The 20527-nt window shown below is 37.2% G+C and overlaps 2 protein-coding genes across 6 annotated transcripts; one reads left to right on the top strand and one right to left on the bottom strand.

The window, feature by feature from the left end:
* Positions 1-2000: 2000 nt before the first annotated feature.
* On the top strand, positions 2001-5464 carry LOC132635712 (uncharacterized). Of its 2 annotated transcripts, none has more exons than XM_060352217.1 (4): positions 2001-2194; positions 2872-3126; positions 3808-4175; positions 4715-5464. In XM_060352217.1, exons 2-4 carry the CDS (start codon positions 2962-2964, stop codon positions 5151-5153), a joined length of 972 nt encoding a protein of 323 aa, XP_060208200.1. In that variant the 5' UTR covers positions 2001-2194; positions 2872-2961; the 3' UTR covers positions 5154-5464. The 2 variants fall into 2 exon arrangements, with proteins under 2 accessions (XP_060208200.1, XP_060208199.1); XM_060352216.1 differs by having other exon boundaries at positions 2001-2283.
* A 346-nt stretch (positions 5465-5810) lies between these two features.
* Positions 5811-12401, bottom strand: LOC132635710 (uncharacterized). 4 transcript variants are annotated; one of them, XM_060352214.1, is made up of 5 exons: positions 12220-12401; positions 8335-10582; positions 7765-7885; positions 7044-7103; positions 5811-6944 (listed from the first exon to the last, which is right to left on the bottom strand). In XM_060352214.1, exons 2-5 carry the CDS (start codon positions 10452-10454, stop codon positions 6069-6071), a joined length of 3177 nt encoding a protein of 1058 aa, XP_060208197.1. In that variant the 5' UTR covers positions 10455-10582; positions 12220-12401; the 3' UTR covers positions 5811-6068. The 4 variants fall into 4 exon arrangements, with proteins under 4 accessions (XP_060208197.1, XP_060208196.1, XP_060208195.1 ...); XM_060352213.1 differs by having other exon boundaries at positions 8335-10508; XM_060352212.1 differs by having other exon boundaries at positions 8335-10503.
* Positions 12402-20527: the final 8126 nt, after the last annotated feature.

The raw sequence follows: 20527 nt of genomic DNA, 5'->3' as shown, positions 1-20527 counted from the left end.
TATATGTCTTCACTATATGCGTTCCGCTTTTCCTTTTTAACCTTCGTCTCTTGAGAGTTCTAACTATTTGGTTGTTTGCACTTTATTGTTTGATTTTTTTTTTTTTTGGGGGGGGGGGGGGGGGGGGTGGAAAGGAAATTGAGGAATGTTAAGAGGTATAATCTAATAGGCTTTTCCGTTCTACTCCTTCAATAGCATTCAGTAGACTGTGGAGTACTTGGAAACTTCTTTTTATTTTCTTTGGATAAAGTAAGTAATTACCTGGAGACATATTTTTCAGAAAGTAATTACCTGGAGACATATTTTTTAGATTTGGTATCAACATATAGTTATATCAGAAGGTGCTTCCACAAAATGCCTTTATAATGACGCCGGCTGATTGGTTATTTGGTTCCTGGTTTGTTTACTTGATTTTCAAAGTTGAATATCACTGTCTCAAGGTGACTCAATTGTCAAGAGGCTGCAATTCAAGCTAGCAGTTTTAAAGATTTTTATCCTTCTAAATTAATTGATTTTCAACTTCATTCATGTATTGTCTTTAGGAATTCAAATGCCTTAAACTTATGAGAAATCAAATAAAGCCAAAGTGTGTGAAATCGTCACAGAATGTAATTAAGTACAAGACATAGACTTAGTCCTCCCATTTATTGGACTAAGGACGTTTTAATGGGTACATTGCAATGTTTGCAAGACAATGATCACATGTTAACAATTTAACTTTAGTTAAAAGAAACAAAATGTCCGTTCTATGCCAATCTAAGTGTTATGTAACAGTTAATGCGATCCAATCTGGTACTTGTATAGTCGTTAACATTTATCTAGCGTTTCACAGAAACTATGACAAAATTATACGTATCCAATCAACACCATATTTGGAGCTAAAATTAGAAAACGTGGGAATCTAAAGCACTTGACAATATGAACAAAGATCAAAAGGACAAACTTGTAACAAGAGAATAGACACAAATTACACAATACCAAGTTACACCAGAACGAAGAAAGAAAAGGAAAGAAAAGGAAGGAGAATATCTTTGATTTGTTTATATTTGCAATTTTTTTTAAAATGAGGGCAAAATTTAAATGTTAGTCATTTGAAAAGATGTTCGGTAAAATTTATTTGCAAAGAACCTCATGGAGCATCTTATAGAGAAAGTGTGTTAATTTCACCCGGCAATCAGCTTTTACCTTGCTGATTAAGTTATCTCAAGTTTTTAAAAATTATTTAACTGGTAGCCAGTGTTGACAAATTTCAGTCCAAAGCATTGTTACTCCTTTTTGCTTCTTCTTCTTAGAGGCGGAAATAGAATATCAGCATCGGATTCATCTGAACTCAATACTTTTGACGCATAACATAAATTTATGCGTGAAAATTCACAGAAATTGCCACAAAAATTCAATTCTTAAAATATATAATCATTTCATGTCAAATAATCCTAGAAAGAGGAGTTTAGTTGCACATGATCGTGAAATCAACAAGAAGATACAATCAATAAATACAAAGAAATAGAAGAAAATGTTGAAAAAGGAGGACTATGTTAAGCCTCCGATTCTCAATAGTGTATCCAATAGTCATATAATTCATGATATTTAGGCATATTATGATGTGGTGCAGTAATGTTAGATGGGGTTGCTCCTCCCTTAACCAGAGGTCTCAGATTTGAGTTCTGTGTATGAAAAAAAATTTAGTATGAACACTCTCCCCGAATAGGCCACTCGCGGCGCAAATCCTAATATAATCTGGTTGTAAACTTTTTTTAGTAAAATATTCGCTTTAAATTCTTGTACCACGATTAAAATATTTTACATATATGATAAAATTGGTGGAATGAATAATTAACATTTCAACCAAACAAGGGAAGTATATGGTTACAGAAAAAGAGAGTTGAGTATGAATAACACCATTTGAAACTTATTAAAGAATTTTGGGATAACATTTTTCTTTCTTAAAATAACTAAAAAAAAAAAAAATAGAAAGTAAAGATAGTGCATGAGATTCCGTTATTAGCGTTACAATGTCAGAAAAATAGTAAAGCTGAAACAACATTTGCGTTAAAACACTTCCTACGAATAAAACAAAATCTAATTTCTTTTTATTTCTTGAATATCAAGTGACCCAAATTTCAACTTTTTTCTATATATTTCACAAAACTTTCAAATTTTTTGTTCTAATATCTCTCCCTTCAACATTTTCATGGTAATTCTTGATCTGAGTATGTGCTGAAACTCTGAATTTTTTGTTGGAATTTATCAAAAAATTCATTTTCCTTTGGAATATTGATAAAGGTATGTACTAAAAATCGTTTTGATGATAGGAATTTGAAATTTTTTTGGTGATCTTGAAGTAGAATTCCTTGTAAAAAAAAAAAAAAAAGGAATTTTTATTTTCATTGTGAAAATTGATCAAGGTATGTGCTAAAACTTGATATTTCAAAGCACCCCTTTTACTCCACTGTGAAAAAGATTGACGATTTATGTTTAAATTTGAATCTTTTGCATAATCTCAAAATGGAATTTTCATTTTTATGGCTAATCTTGATCTGGGTATCTGCTTAATCTTGTTCAATTGCTGGGAAAGATTGATTGTGTTCTTTGATTTTCTGATAATCTTGAATTGGTTTTTCTTGGGCAATATTGGATATTAGGAATTTTCTTTTGAGAAATGGACATAAATAGCCGTTCATCAAAATATTAGCCAGCAATTGTATTTTTGTTTTGTATATTAATGTATAATATACATAAATATACATTTTTTGATACATAATAGTGTATGTTTGGTTAGCGAATGTAATTATTCTCGGCAGACCGGCCAAATGTGTTACTTGCCCTTTTCTTTTTCATACTTTGATGTAGCTAATTTTTTTGAACTTGCAGTTTCTAGGGCTCCTTTTTGCTGAACTGCTGGAAAGATAAGGAGCTGTTTGGATTTTGATGATATTGGAAATTGGATTTAGGTAGAGAAAAATGGGGGAGGATTATTATAACGTGTTGAACGTTGGGAAGACCGCGACAGATGATGATCTAAAGAAGGCTTATAGAAAATTGGCAATGAAATGGCATCCTGATAAGAACCCCAACAACAAGAAGGAAGCTGAGGCTCAATTCAAGCAAATATCTGAGGCCTATGAAGTTTGTCACACTTTCCTTTTGTTTAATGTGCATATCTATAGAAACTTTCGTAATCATGCATTTAGATATAATCATAATGCATAAAACTTTGAGTTATTCTTATGTACTTGAAGGGCATAAAGGGTGGTTGTTGATTGCTTCTGTTGTTTCTTAGGTATAATGTGTGATGGCTTTTCTTTTAGAAACCTTTTGAAGGTTTGATCTTTGCCAACACTTTGTACTAATTGTGTGAAAAGAATGTGTAGTTTTAAGGAAAAATCTTGGAAGTCTTACTTTATGAAAACTATGATACTAAAGCTGCTAGAAGGATCGAGACGTTATTCCCTTTTACTATCTTTCAAATGCTGTATAATTGAAAGCTCTTTCTTTGTTATCGGATGGTCTACCCTTGTTTTTAACAAACTGGTCTTCTGGTCCAATCCTCTTTCTTCTCATAACGCTAGTGGTCGTAGAATTGATTGCTTTCCTTACACGTTGCTAAACAAAAAAGAACAGATTTTGTTTGTTTTGTATTCTATATGTTTTAGTGTATTATCTCTGGGACCTTTCTTTGGGACAAACGGTGAATCTGGAAATCAAAAGTATCATTTATGCAGTAATTCTAATGATCATAGACATGGAAGATTGAACAAGATCTTGGTATCATGAATTCTGACTATCAAGTTTTACTCCTTTCTTCAGATTTTGAGTGATCCTCAGAAAAGGCAAGTCTATGATCAGTATGGTGAAGAAGGTCTAAAAGACACGTCACCTGGATCTAACGGTAATCCTCGAAATGCTGAGGACATTTTTGCAGAATTTTTCGGGAGTAGCCCATTCGGATTTGGGGCTGGAGTAAAGTCCACAAGATTCTCATCAGAAGGAAGTGGTTTATTTGGAGGATTTGGTGGGGGTGAGAATATTTTCAGAACAGCTAGTGATGGAACTGGTGCTACTATGCCCAAAAAACCGCCACCAGTGGAGAGTAAATTGCCTTGCAGCCTTGAGGAGCTTTATTCTGGATCGACGAGGAAAATGAAGATCTCTAGAACTGTGGTTGATGCGAATGGGTAAGCACATCTCTCTCTGTCCATCGTTTTGAAATCTTTTCACTTGTAGAATTTGACAAGTATTATAAGTGACAAATAGTTATGAGATATCTTTATGCATATAGTGACCATTAAGGATGGAACCTTCTTCGGGATCTTTTTAATCTTAAATGGAGAAAAGCAAATGATGGAGCTGTTCCTGCAAACTGAACCGAAATGAATCAAGTAACAAGAAGTTATTGTTATCTCTCTTTTTCGTGAACCATTTTGGAGGTTATTTGAACTTTAAACAATGAATGAACAAGGAGCATGAAGTGTTGACTTGCTTAGCATTGCAACTAATACAAGTATTGATTTTTGGTTCTTGACATATAGTGGTACTTGTAAATAAAATCTTAACTCGTTTGTTCGGATGCAACTCACAAATATTTTCTAAGAATTCTGCTAAATATACACAAATGTTTTTCCTATTTCAACTTTTTTGGCATTTCTATCTCAACTCCATTTGATGAATACATGGTTTCTCTTTGCTGAAATATTTAATACGAGAGTTATCGCAGGAGGTTAGTCACAGAATCAGAGATTTTAACCATTGATGTAAAACCTGGCTGGAAGAAAGGGACAAAGATAACATTCCCAGACAAAGGGAATGAGCAGTTGAACCAGCTTCCAGCAGACCTCGTGTTTGTAATCGACGAGAAGCCCCACGACGTTTACCAGAGAGACGGGAATGACCTTATTAGGAACCATAAAGTAACATTAGCAGAGGCATTGGGAGGAACAACTGTCAACCTGACAACATTAGATGGTCGCAAGTTGACGATTCCAGTGAATGAAATTGTCAGGCCTGGTTACGAGCTAGTGCTTGCAAAAGAAGGCATGCCGATCACAAAGGAACCTGGCAACAGGGGTGATTTAAAGATCAAGTTTGATGTTAAATTCCCTACAAGATTGACAACAGACCAAAGAGCTGCCCTCAAGCGCGCTTTGGGGGGCTAATTCAAACGTATCATGTGACTATCGAGGAGCTAGCTATTTGATTTCAGAATCCCAGCTGGTGTTCTGCAGAATCACATTAGAAATATAGAGTATTATTGTGGATGCATTCATTTGTAAAAAGAAAGAAAAAAGTTCTCCTTCAACACTTTGTTCCATTTGCAAAAGGGTATAGCACTTCTTTTTTTAAAGATTCTTTTAATTGATTTAGGTGAAAGCAAAGGGGTTATGTCAATTATAAGTCTGTAAATTGATATTTCTCATTAGTGCGGATTGAATTAATAGAATGTCAGATATTGACACTTTTGAGTTTATATTACTAACATTTCAATTACGATATGTGGTATGGCTTGTACTTGAAAGCTGGCAGCTTATTTAACTAATTGGTATTCTTTTCCTCTCTCTTACCATCTATTTCACTCACAAAACAAAAACAAAAATGAAAATCAAATAGGAGTGGCCTGTCCCTAAGATTTTTAATATCAAATGAATAGTGCAACTACGAGATCATTCACACTAAAGCATGACATCAAAAAGAAAAAAAAAATATAAGTCCAACTTTTTAATGCTGTTAAACCCCATTATAAATTTGTTTAGTCTATCCTGCATCAGTCAGAAAAGAGATTAATGAGAAAAACACTCTATATCCAGCCACGGAAATAACGCTTAAGAGATGGAATATCTTTATGTTTCTCTTTTCATGAAATTAAGAGATACAGTGAAAATAAACCACTGGAAAAGAGAACATGAATTCTCTCGGTTTTATGTTGAAAGTACAAAATAAACTCTTGTTTAAAACATCTAAAGAAAAGCTAACTACCTAGTCTAAAGTCTAAAAGCCAAACACAACTGAAGAAGAAAAAACGGTATTCAGAATTTACATCATGGCTAGTCACTAAACTAACAAAAAGAAAAACTTCAGAATCCCCTAGCCCTTGATGGATCCCTTCTCCAGTCAACTTGATATTGCCCCCTGGGTGACATTATTTGTTGCCTGTTTGGAACATTATTTATTGGTGGCTGCATAGGCAAAGCCATAGGTGGTGCCAATGGCCTATGATGAGCCAAATGAGGCCGCGTATAACTATGGCCTAAAGGGTATGGAGGACGCTGTAGGGCTGGGGGGGCTTGTGGCTGCCACTCGGGGATGTCGTCGTCGTCATCATTCCATGGTTCAATTCCAAGACCAACATTTGTAGGTCTATCGTTACTAGTAGCCGCTCCAGTTTGTCCATACTTTAGTACAAGTTCTCTCATCTGGTCTACAGGACGAGAAGGTATCGGTTGGTTATATAGGGGCATTCTTGACCCATGGGTCAAGTTTTGAGATGGGTGCCTAGGCCTAGAAGCATTTAAGTTACCAGAAAAATTAAACTCAGGCAAATCATCATCGTCACGGACTGCTTTGGGACCAAACCCAGGTGGAATATCATCGTCGTCATCCATTGCGGGATCATGTTTCGAAGACATGGGGGGCATGGTTCCTTTAGGCATCAAATTTACATTAACGTTTCCATCTTTTTCGTGCTGTCCTCTAGGAATCATCTGTTGTTTTTTCAAGCCGTGTTTATGGTGCGAAGAAGAGTTAGGTGATATTGTTGAACTTATATGAAGTTTTCTCCATACAACTACGCCAATTAGACCATTTTCTGTAGAATCATATAGCACTCCAGGGTCCTTGGAAAGGTGTTTGCTTATCATATCAAGTATGTGCGGTGGGCATAGATATAGTTCCACCCCTGGTGCCGGCTCGGCAAACCCCAACCTCTCATCTGAACCGTATGACTCCACTGCCTGCAAAGATTATCGAAGACCAAATAAGCAAAAACATAAACCAGTAGATTTTTACAGAACCAAGAATTGCTAAAAGAAAGGATTAACTCAGGTTAGTACCTCAGAAAGGTTTGCCCGTTCACTCTCAGATGACTTATCCTTCAAAACAAATTGAACAACCTGCACATGCAATATGATTAGCACAACAGAGTTGAAGATTTCACAACTTATGTAAACCATAATAAATATAACGTGCTTGCCCAACTACAGCTTTCAAGGCGTAAGCTTGACCATTCAGAATTAGAATCATTGCATCATTTACTTAATATTTAATCATCCACTTCGGTTAAAAGATGATGGCTAAGCCAAACGAGTCGGAAAATTGTATCTTTACGCAGACTAAATACTGATTACAAAAAGCTAAATATTGTGTAGAGTTGAGTGCTCCATTGATTTTATCTTAAAATCTTAAGGGTTTTGATACCTCTTGACATTGAAAAAAAAAAAAGCCTAATTTGAGGGTGTTAAAGAAAATCTATAGAGCCTTCTGCAGCACAGTTAATTATTTCAACTAAAGACATTTCCATCCACAGCTTAACCCAAAAAGAAAATCATCCACTAAAAAGTTAAAACAGTAGGAAGGACACATGCTCCCAAGCCATTCAGCAACCACATATTGCATATCGCTGTATTCCCAATAGCTGGAGTATACATTCTTAGTTTGACAACAATGGAAGTCATCAAAGAATAAGAAAAAGCTACACACTGTCTGCAATAAGCTGCGACCTGAAGTATGGCAGAAAAGACCAACTACAACAAAGGAAGGGGAACCATAAGATACCATGACTGCACGACTTCGTGACATAGGAAGCTCTTGAAGAAATTTCTCAAATGCATCAAGTCGAACTCTACCCTTGATCTCAAGAGAACTTGGCCACTCGTTAGTCGGTGTCTTTTCACCACTGAAACATAAGAAAATAGAAGAAATGTCACTCTTGTTAGCACCACTATAAAGTTTTAATCAATACGTACAACATTCTCAATGTTCTAGAGGGGAGTAAACACAGAAGAAAGAATAGAGCATCCACTCAGGAAATGTAACGCAAAGCACTATTAAAAGAAAATAAAGGAAAACTAATCCTAAGCATACAACGGCAACGATGCAACATGCATTTAAATTGCGGTCACAATCATTCTTCTGGCAGAGAGAATTTTCAAGAACTAGCAATTATCAAGAGAAACCAAAAAAACAGCATGGTACTAAAACTCATAGAAAAATGGAATGAAAGAAATATGACCTGTAGAGACTCAAATGTGACAACAGTGCGCTAAAATAAACAAGAGAATGACATCAATAAATAGTAATTGCTCAAAAAATGATCTGCTGAGCTATTTTAGAAAATAGGCATACCTTCTAAACGAACCAAAGACTGTTACCGAAGATGAAATAGTAAGCTGGAGTGCCCCACCCCAGATACATGGAGCTGTAGAAGCATTACCACGTGGTCCTGCCATCTTGATAAGGCTCTCAGCAGATTTGACAGGCACATTCCCAGAGCTAGTAACTTTCTTTACTACAGGGCTCCCTGTAGATACCACCAGAGACTCCTTTTGTTCGACATGATTCTTGAGCTCTTCAATAGCTTTGTCGGCAGAAGCAACAGCAGGGTCTTTAGTGGCTGGACCAGAACCCACAACTTTGTTAGGGTCCTCTGCTCTTTCATTGTCTGGAAGAGGTGCAGAACGATTGTTTTTGACAGGCAAGTTTTCAAAAGGAGGTTCGGAATCGAGTGATTCCATGAATTCATCTAAGGAAACAATAGGAGGAAGAAATTCTGCATCCTTGAATTCCTCTACAACCATCCCCTGCATCAAATCAGCCCCATCAGCTGGAATTACCAAGCTATCTTTCACATCTTGCTTTTCTGAGCTATTATGTTGGCTGGGAACATTTTCTTTACTTCCAATCTCATCCGTACCAGAAGGGCCAGAATTTCTCCCCTTCTCTATCTTCGGCATAAACTGTGAGACATTTGAGGAACCTGCAGATATCTCAGCAGCAATATTGTTATCATCCCGTTCAAAATCAACCTGATATTCACCCTTGTGAGTTTTCTTAACTAGGCGTCTCATATTAACTTCATTATCAGGTAAAACTACCATTTGAGCAAGTTCCTCAGCTTTTGCCGTCCGCCACTCAGATAGCTCCTTTGATGCAAGTTCTTCAGCACTCATTGAACATAACTTATCTGGGGGTATCTCACCTGACATCACTCTCTCTCTCAGTTCAGGATTATTGCGATCTTTTAGGTTGAAGAGAAGAGACCTTCCCTTTTCTTTATATTTCTTGTTCACACCTCCAAATAATTTAAAAAGTTCCGCCTCAATTTGCAAAGCTAAATCTTCTGGAGATGCTTTTGCGAGCTCATCTTTATCTCCAACTAGGCCCTCATCAAACAAATTGGCCTTTTCAGCATCCTGGAGGAAATCAGTTTCTCTTAACTGCATATCTAGATCCATCGCCCAAGTGAGACCATGCCCTTGCAGGAGTTCATCTTTGACAAAGAAATTGTCACTGAATGGAACATCATCCACATGCAACTCAAGTTCACTAGAGCAAGGTATAGAGTTTCCCATGCTCACGTCATCATGAAGCCCAAGAGACGAACTCTGACTGTCATTAGTTCCATCAACGGGAAAAGCACCAGTTGAAGGAAGTACATCGCCACAGTTTTGAGGTACATGTGACACAGAGGTTTGAGGTAGACCTTCATTGGCAGTTGTCGGAGTTACATTCATTTGCGAAGGCTGAGAACGAACTGCTTCACTCTGATCCTTGGCAGCATTTACAACAGTTTCTGGATTCTGACATGCCATCGCCAGAGCCGAAGCAAGTGATTCTCTCATTTTGGACCTCACGGCATCAGAGGACTCGCCCTGAGCCTTGGAGGTTGGCTCAACTTGAATTGTTCGTCCTTTTGGAGTCTGCGACCGTTGGGAGGCAGTTTTATTGGATATGGATTCACTCCGCGTCATTTTCTTGCTTGATGCGGGAAGACTTGGTGAACTTCCAGAAGTTGACTTTGACTGTTGCTGTCCAGGTTTCTTAATAGCAGAAGATTGCTGCACAAAACCTGGAGAGGTGGACAAAGAAGCTCCCTGTGCGGTCCGCTTATTTGGCATTGGTTCCATCTCAGCCTTCCGTTTGGTGAGTACTGACGATTTCTGCGCACTTGGACTATTTGGCACATATCTATCTCCTCCAATCTGCTGATGTGACATGAAGTGCTGAGGGTTCATTCTGGGTCCCATCTGCCCCATCTGATTGGCTGGAACCGAAGTATCAAATCTGTTGGCTGTAGGCTCATTTGACCAAACAAATTGGTGTGATGCAGAAATATTTGGCATGTGTCCAACAATACTTGTCTGCATATGTGCCATAGAGTCAGGATTATTGGAAACATGGTCCATTTGAACCAGCTGCCCCTCAGGTGGTCCTGAGAACTGCTGAGATACAAGATCACTGGACATGGCAGATAAACACAAGAGCGTTTACAAGGTCAATCGTGGACAGAGTGCCCTGCACTTCAGAAAAAAGACTATGTTATTTACACCACCTTCTTCCTCCAGATCTGACTTATTCAATAGCACAAGAGGATCTGCGCTCACATCAAGCAGCAACAAAAATAATGAATCCCCTTTTGAAAGGAAAGGAAGCCCCGCATATCAAAACCAAGAAAAAAGAAAAGCATAAGAGGAAAGCCGCTCAAGAAAAGAAATAGAAATATGATGCATGTATTCAGAAAGGATCAGCACACCAATGACCACAACTTCAAAATCAGAAAAACGCCATAACACTAATTTACACAGCTTGGCACAGATAACACACAAATAGTTAAACTAAGCGGTCATACTTGATTCAAAATTTCAAAGTGTATGTACTAGATATGTGTATGACGCTACTTGAGTCATCCATAAAGACAAGGTGCCACACCACTTGGTATCCACAAGTTGAAGTAAACTACTACTCACACAAACAAAAACCATTTTTTTCTTAGTAAACTAGTCTTTATATTTGAAGAGATGCAGCTACCCCCTGATTTCTAAAACTAGAGCATTTAGCATGCCCAGGCTTCACTAAATCCTGTTCTAAACTACATCAAAAACATATCCAACATTAGCTGAACAGTCTCAAAGGACACAACAGTGAGCGCAACACAAGGTAAAGTCCATAAGCTAAAAGAGCATAAGTTTTAAAGGAGAAAAAAAGAATCACAAATTAACTCTAGCAGAAAGAAAAGACATATTCATGTTGCAGGAAGAAGAAGTAGGTGAAAAATCAGTAGCAGCAATTTTAAAACCTTTAAGTAGTAAAGCCCATAGACACAAAGCTGGCTACACAAGAAGAATGTTCAAAGTTTTGAAATATGAAAGATTTAGTCGTTCTGCAACAGCAACCTAGCACACCAATGAACTATTTCACATTCCACTATGACCGATGCATCTAAGACCAAAAGTTATTCCCGCATTTCTCTAGACATATTTTACAGTAATAATTAACTTGTGGGTGTTCTTAAACATCCAAGAGTTATTTGAATAGTTGTTAATCTAAATATCCAAAATGAGCAACAATAGCTGATAATATCCATAAGTAGGAGACCGATGATGACGTGTACGCCTTGGATAAAAAAGAAGGCACTGACATTCCAAAGAATACATCTAAAGCAAGACCATGCCAATAAAACCCCAATTATTCACACAATTAATAAAGACAAGTCGCAAGCTTTCAAGACAAACATATGCAATCCCCCATTCCTCACAACAACTCTTACCAAAACCCTAATTTATAATTACCTTAAAAATAACCTAATTTCTAATCTATCCAAAATCCTGTTAACTTACCAATTCAAAAAAAACGGGGATAATACAGTATAAAATATTCGACAAAATATATACAAATCAGTAACAGCACTTACAACACCAAATTCAATACAAGGGCAAATAAAATAATACAAATAGACAAAAGGGTAAAAAGTCTATGAATTTGACAAACAGAACTACCAAAAGTAAGAAAAACTCAATTTTTCCCCAAAAAAGACAAATTAAACATTCTTGATATGTCAAATTACAAAATTTCAATAAAAAAAAGAAGAGAACTTTCACAATAAAGAACTAACCCAGATGAGAAAATCAAGAAACCCACATAAAACATAGTCTCAAATCCTTAAAAGGGCAGCTAAAAAACACAATCTTTAACAGAAAAAAAAAAAACAAGATGGGGTTAAAGGATAGTTACCTAAAATGAGTAATAGCTAGAAATAGCGGAAGCTGAGCTGTACGTATACATACATATATGTATACACAAACACACACAAAAAAAATATATATATATATAATTGAGAGTTGAGCAAAGGCTAAGCTTTATCTATTTAGCCCTAGAAAGAAAGATCCAAATATAAATGGTGGATACCAATTCACAAGCGGCTCTCTCTTTGTGACACCTATTATTATTATAATATATATATGGGCCTATTATTCATACGTGGGCCGAAAACTTGAGATTTCAGCCGAAATGCACATATAACCAGTATTACCACGGTTTAACATATGGGACGAGTACATAGTTTTTATGAAATATATTTAACTTGTAGCCAGTTTGGAGGGGTGTTGGCCAAAAGGCCATTTTGGAAACTTATTTTGCCAAAAGGCCATAAGTGTTCAGAAATTGGTGATTTGGCCATCATTTATGACGTCAGCACGTCAGAGAAATGTTGTGTCAAATCCTAGCCCCAAAGTTTTGAAAACTACACTTTGGCCCCCTCAGGCCCAACATATTTATTACCTGGAATAGAAATAAAAACAAAATATTTCCTTCCAAAAGCTCCCGTTTTCTGCTTTGACCATTTTTCCGGTGAAAATTCCAGCTTTTCACCGGATAATCGGTCCCTAACGACGGCAAGCTTTCATAGTTCAGCCATTGTAAGTAAAATTTGGTAGAAATCGTTGAGAAGAACCTTTCCTCATTGTTGTAAAAGCTCACTTTTCCGGCAAAAATTCCGGCCTCATTCCGTCACTTCTCCATTCAAATGCCTCAGTTCCCAACTGGTAAGAGCTTTATCTCTGCTCTTTTTGATCCTGCATCTGGTATAGCTCTCCGGTCAGTAATAGACCACACTCATCAACGAGTCATCGACCAGACATAGACCAAAGTCATAGTCTATTATATATTTTATTATGGCTTCGATTGCAAAATATATTATAGTAGGTGGTGATTACATGGGTGAATGGAAGGAGAACCCCAAAGTGTTGGAACTGGAATTCTGTGAGCAAAGTGACAACGCCAATTGCCATGCCTCGCAATGGTACGTATAATGACTTGGTCACAAGCGTAATGGAAAGTGGGGAGTTAAATTGTGAGCCTAACGACTTGCGCATTAGTTATATGATTAATGCTTTGCCCACTAGGGGAAAAACCCATCCTTCTTTCATAACGAATGATAGGCAGGTGGTATTGTATATGCTTGATGTTGCTGCTGATGGTTCTAGGCCTGTTTTAAGAATAATGTTATTAAGAGGTCTCAAGTTGGTTCTACATCAACAACACCACCCTACCCGACCCACCACTGCCACAAGCCATAGCCGCTAGCCGATGAAGTTTCAATGCAACATGAGGGCATGGGTGATCATTTTATGGATATGGATGATCCTGATAGTGATGACGAAGAGTGTGATGGAAATGATGGGGGTGATGGGCAGCCACCAAGTGGTTCACAAAGCAGCCACAACTTCAGTGATGGAACCGATTTTTACTGTGGGCAAACATTTGAGAACAAAGAGTATTTAAAGGTTTTATTGAAGAAAGCTACAATAAAGACCCCGTTTTGTTTTAAACCAAACAAGAGTAGCAACAAATATTATAAGGTGGAATGCACCTTTCCTGATTGTGGTTGGATGTTGTGGGCTAATAAGTACGACAACTCTGATAGGTTTCGCATTTACAAGTACGTCGGTGATCACATTTGCGGGGTTGAACACGTTACGAGCACTCATAAGCATGCCTCGACAGCTATCCTTGCATCAGTCTTGATGAATGACTATATTCACAACAAAGGGCCAACGACAAAAGAAATCCAAAGGACGGTTTTCAGGGAATTTCATCGTCAACCAAGCTATTGGAAGTGTTGGAAGGCAGGTGTAACGGCCAAGAACATGGTTAGGGAGACACCGGAGCACGAGTATGCTTGTTTACGGCTTTATTCGTACATGGTTGAAAATCTAAATCCAGGTTCCAGAATTTACATTAGTCTTGATGATGCGGACGGGTTCAAATATTACTTCGAAGTTTACAGAGCTTGCATTCGAGGATATAAACACATGCGAAAGGTTATCGCCGTTGATGGCACGCATTTATACGGCAAGTAAGAGGGTGTGTTGTTATCCGCCATCGCACAGGATACTGAGAACCATATCTATCTAATTGCTTTTTGCGTGGCGGACAAGGAGTGTGATGAATCCTGGACCTACTTTTTCAAGCAGCTGAGGTATATAATCGCCGATGAACCAGACTTGTGCATCATCTCTGATAGGCACAAGAGCATAACCAACGGTGTTTTCAGAATTTTTGAGCATGCTCATCATGGACTATGCATGAAACATCTTGGTGATAACCTTCGGAAAAAAAATTCAATGTGGAGATTCTCTTCATGTGTACTATGATGCAGCAAAGGCATATGGTTACCAAGAATTCAAAGAACATTTTCAGCAATTAAGGAATAAATGCCCCGAAGCTGTTAATTGCCTCGAGTTTGATATTGGATTTGACAAGTGGAGCAGGGCATATTTTCCAGCCAATAGGTATGATGTGCTGACCACAAACATTGCGGAGTCGCTAAACTCAATGTTGAAGGATGAAAGAGAGTACCCTGTGACTGCGTTATTCACTTCATTTTCTATGAGGTTTACTGGAATTTTTAAGCAGAGATGTGCAGATATCAACAATTCAATCAATTTATTTGTGCCTTCGGCTGAAAAGATGCTAAAGGAAAAGATGAATGAGGGCGACTCCTTATTTGTCAATAATATAAACGGGGATGCCAACGAGTTCACCGTAGTTGGCAGTGACCTAATTTCCAAAGTCAATCTACTAAACAAAACATGTACTTGTAGAGAGTACGACTTGGTGAAATTACCGTGCGCTCACGCGATGGCAGCCTTGAGATTGAAGTACGGACCCGATTATGGTTCAAGAATCTACGAGTATTCCTCACCCATGTATAAAGTTCAATCATACATTCTTACATTTGGTGAAACTATTAATGTAGTCCTTGCAGAGTTAGAATAGGAAGTCCCAGAGAAGTACGCAAACATGTATATTCCTCCATCCCCTTACGACCCTAAACTTGGAAGGAAGAGAGTAAAGCGTATTCCTGGCGTCGCGGAATCTTTCAAGTCCAGGGGAAGTAGCAAAGGGACGAGAAACAAGTGCTCAATTTGCAAGGGGCTGGTCACAAGAAAACAATGTGTCGATATTTAAGAGAGCATCCCACTTGATTTTTTTTAATTTGAATGTATTTTTAATGTATTGGTTCAATATTAATCAACTTTGTTTTAGTCTATCATAGACTCTATGCGTGTTTATAATAAACCAATCTGTTGGTCTATAATGGTTCATAGTTAGGAGATTAATCTTCCTTTGGGAGATCTATACTCCCTAGTTAAAACCCTTATCATGCGAAACTGAGTAGCGTAATGATTACACTTTCAAAATACTGGCGTTTCATGTCTAATCACACTGATAAAATATAAATTTAAACGACACCTCCATGCCCATAGCCACGTGTCTCTTAGCCATTGGGTGACGGTTCACTTAACCGATGCAAACAGTCTTTTTATCTTCACCATTCCCTATTTCCTCCATTTCAAATAAACTCAATCCCATACAAATTCCAGATCATTCATCTCCAAAATACCCAGAAGACTCCGCCGTCCCAGGCACCCAAGGCTACAAACTCCATCACCAGACGTTCTTCTACTACAAAATGACTTCAAACGACTCTTTAGGGAGCTGGGAGAGGACAGGGAGAGATTGAAAAGGTCTCTTTGCAGGATTGAGCGACTTCTGCGTGTCCTCTTGCAGGAGAAGAATGTCGACCCAAATGACCTCATAACCCCCCCCCCCCCCACCCCCCAGACTAGTTTAGTTATGTGGTTTTAGTTTTTATGTATATTTTCATTTTGTTATAAGTTTGTTGCAAAGCTTTCATTGGTGAAAGTTGTAGATGGAAGCAACTTTTGGGCTTTCATGTATGAAAGCTTTTAGATGATTTTGCTGCTGTGTTTGGGGGTTGAAATGAAATGAAATATATTGTTGATGTTCATATTTCTTGTGTTCTATTTTATTTATGTCCTTTTCTGTTTGTTGCATTTGTTTTCTAACCGTCGAAATAAAGCTAAGTGTGTTGGATCTATTAATAAACATAACTATAGTAGACGATTATGATCTTATAATTACTCATTGAGACGGTCTATGATGGACCTTCAAGGTTTATTATAAATCACGGGAATAAAGGTTTTTATTGGAACTAGAAGCCTGCTAAATTTGCACAAGTCCAACAGACCTAAAAAAAAAAATGAAACCCCAAAACTAAAAAAGCCAAAAATAAATTAAAAGACTTAATACTATTTAAACATTATAATAACACTTTAATACATCATATGAGAGTCCCGATCCATTAGACACATGATCAAAATAGTTTTAAGACACCTAATGGTCCTTAAATCACTAATATTAGTCTAAAAAGGCCAAAATAAAATAAATAAAAAGACTTGATACTATTTAAATATTATAATAACCCTTTAATACATCACATGAGAGTCCCCATCCATTATACACATGATCAAAATAATTTTAGGACACCTAATGGTCCTTAAATCACTAATATTAGTCTAAAAAAGCTATAAATAAATAAAATAAAATAAATAAAAAGACTCGATACTATTTAAACATTATAATAACACTTTAATACATCATATGAGAGACCCTTCCAATCAAAATAGTTGATGGGAGCTCTCATATGATGTGTTAAAGAGTTATTATAATGTTTAAATAGTATCAAGTCTTTTTATCTTTTTTTTTTTTTTTTTTTTTGGCTTTTTTAGACTACTATTAGTGATTTAAGGACCATTAGGTGTCCTAAAACTATTTTGATCATGTGTCTAATGAATGGGGACTCTCATATGATGTATTAAAGTGTTATTATAATGTTTAAATAGTATCAAGCCTTTTTAATTATTTTATTTATTTTTGACTTTTTTTTAGATTAGGGGTTTGGGGTTCATTTTTTTTTTCTTGGTCTGTTGGACTTATGCAAATTGAACAAGCTTCTCGTTCCAATAAAAACCTTTATTCCCGTGGTTTATAATAAACCTTGAAGGTCCATCATAAACTGTCTCAATGAGTAATTATAGATCATAGTTGTTTACTATAGTTATGTTTATTAATAGACCCAACACACTTAGCTTTATTTCGACGGTTAGATAATGTATTTATTACAACGGTAATAAATAAAATATTCTTAAATTTACAACGGTAACAATACACCCTTCCCTATATAAATCGACTCAAAATTCAAGCACCTCCATTGTCTATTTTGTTGATCAAACACCTCCATAGTCTCTTTTTCCTTGATCAAAACACCCAAAATGTCTCAGCTATCCGAAACATCTCAACCACAAGATCTCGACATTTGCTTCTGCGACGAATACATTGTCTTGAAGACATTGCGCACCCCAAAGAACCCAAATCGCAGATTCTTTAATTGTTCAGTTGGAACTGTAAGTTTCTAATTCAAAATGTATGCGTTTTTTATATGGTTTTAGTACAAAAAAATCTAATTGATTGTTGTTTGTTTTAGGATTATGGTGGTTGCGACTATTTCAGGTTTATTGATCCACACCCTAACAAAATACCAAAAAAATCTCAAACGAGCCCAGGACCTAGCAGGAGCCCAGGTGGACCTGAGACACCAACATCAACAGGCTTAATCAAATCTGAACTGCAAAATAGGCTCAGAGAATCTTTAGAGAACTGTAACACCCCGTAAACTTGAACTAGGTGTGAATGTGTAAAAATCTAGTATTAAGATGATATTATATCTATATGAATCCATTCTTGATGAATTCAGGTGGAAGATGGTCGTTTTGAAGTCAAACCACCTAGTGAAGTTCTTAAGGCCTCTTAAATTCGCCTAAGTTTTGGTAGGTCTGTCTACTGGGCGATTTTCATGAAAATGTGTTACGAATTTGGAACGGTAGGTCTCCCAGCCCGAGAAAAGTTACGTACAAGAAGTTATGTCCATTTTACCGTACACTGTGCAGAACCGACACCCGTCGCTTTTTCAGGCGCGTGGGGGCGCATACGATGGCCCCGCATCGCGGGCCGATCGCGCAAGTCTGAGTATTGACCTGCAGACTGTTGCGCGATGGCCCCGCATCGCGGACCCATCGTGAAACGGGTCGGGTTCGGGTCAAAAAATCGGGTTTACGCGTTTTAAGTTGTATTTAAGCTTGGGGTTTATTTCCCTAACACCCCTAGTCACGAAAAAATTACCCTAAAGTCAGGAAGAACAAGTCCCAAGCCTCAAGAACCCTACAAGGGTTGCAACATAATTCTTCCCAAAGTGATTCAAGCTAGGGTTTGGGTGTTCTTCATTAGAAAAGTGATTTGTTAAACCTTGTTTAACAAATTAAGGTATGTCTTCCTTTTTAAAACCTTATTTTGGATGTATGTCCCTTTTGAACATACTCTTTCTATCAGTTTTTACGAACTTTTTGGTTGTGGTTTGTATGTCTCTTTTAAAAATCATATTTTGGCTATAAGGATGATTTGTATGTCTCTCTTTTAAAAACTTTATTATGGATATATGTCTTTTTCTTGAAAGTTCTTTATTGAATAAAAAGGGTGAACTTCTCATACAAAACCCTAATGTATGTCTCTTTTAAAAATCTTTTTGACTATGAAGGTGTTTTGTATGTCTATATTTCAAAATTCGCCTTTTCATGTATGTCTAGATTTTCCCAAAAATCTTCCTTGACGTATGTCTATATTCCAAAAATCATCTTTTCAACTATGTCTACTTGTGAAGTACGCTTATATTGTGAAAGCATGAATTATATTTGAGAATCCTTCCTTGATTGTTTATATAAGTTATAACTCTTGTTTGGTGGAATTTATTCTGAAATTAAAGATGATTTCTTTTAGACAAGTTCATGCGTGTGTAGGGTCAAGCCCGCATCGAACGTTATACGAACTATACTACTTTGTGAAACTCGCTTTTCCCATTATTGGATGATTGAACTTAATCTTCTAAAGGTTGGACCTTAAAATTGTTTTGTTGTTGAATGGGTTTCTTGAACTTGAAATTGAATAATAGATTTGAATAAGATTCTAAATCGGTTATGACTTGAAATGCCGCCATTTTGAGATGATGACTTGAGAAGTGAGATTCGGCTCTAAGCCATGATTGATGATTCGGTACTATGCCATGATTTGTATTTTGTTGGTGTTTGGGCCTGCATTGGCAAGTTGTGCTAATCCAGAGGACGATTAGCCGTTATGGATCCTAACGTATCGATACGAGTATTGCTGTGTCAGTCCAGAGGACGATTGACCTCCGTTACTTCCTAGACCGGAGTATCTATGGTTGTGCTAGTCCAGAGGACGATTAGCCTCCGTTGCTTCCTAGCGCGGAGTATCTATTGATGTGCTAGTCTAGAGGACGATTAGCCTCCGTATCTTCCTAGACCGGAGTATCTATGGCTGTGCTAGTCCAGAGGACGATTAGCCTCCGTTGCTTCTAAGCCCGGAGTATCTATTGTTGTGCTAGTCCAGAGGACGATTAGCCTTCGCGGTTTCCTAACCCGGAGTATCGATTGATTGATCTACCTGTGAGTGACTTGTTTCATATCTTGTTGCCTGTGAGTGGTGATTTGAATTCGTCAGTGAAATACTTGGCCTGGTAAATGGTAAGGAGTTAAGTTAATGTGTCTGTCATTGTTGGGTTCTTTGATGACTCTTTGATGTTGCTGACTCACTTTATTCCTAGGTTTGAACTATTATTTTCATTGATATCATTTTATTAATTTTATTCGCTATATCTTGTTTTGTTAACTATTGCCCCTTAGACACTCACTGAGTACCCAGTACTCAGGCATACCATTGTTGTTTTTGATGGTATGTTAGGTATCATTAAGGAGCAGGTTCGTGATACGTCTACGACTTAAGAGAACTTGCTGCTTTCGAGACTATTCGGTGAGCCCACATGATTGTTCGTGGGGCACCATTCTATCTTTACTTTTCGTCTTTTAGTTTCGGGCTGCGTCCCGATGATTTAGACATTGCTCATTATCTTAGAAGCTCCATAGTATACGTTCTTGTGGGTAGTTGTTGAGTTATTGATTAACTCTCGGGCACATTATTACGTTTGACTAAGTATTTAGTGAATAAAGACTTCCGCTGATTTAATTTATATATTCATGATTTGTTACATTTATTTTATAGACTGTTGGAGGCGAATGTTAAATCTGGCGGGTTCAAGTGCTATTAT

This window comes from Lycium barbarum, chromosome 4 (genome assembly GCF_019175385.1).
Source record: "Lycium barbarum isolate Lr01 chromosome 4, ASM1917538v2, whole genome shotgun sequence".
In the NCBI taxonomy this organism is placed as follows: Eukaryota; Viridiplantae; Streptophyta; class Magnoliopsida; order Solanales; family Solanaceae; genus Lycium; species Lycium barbarum.
Note: the sequence above shows the minus strand (reverse complement) of the source record. Positions and strands in the feature narration are given on the sequence as shown.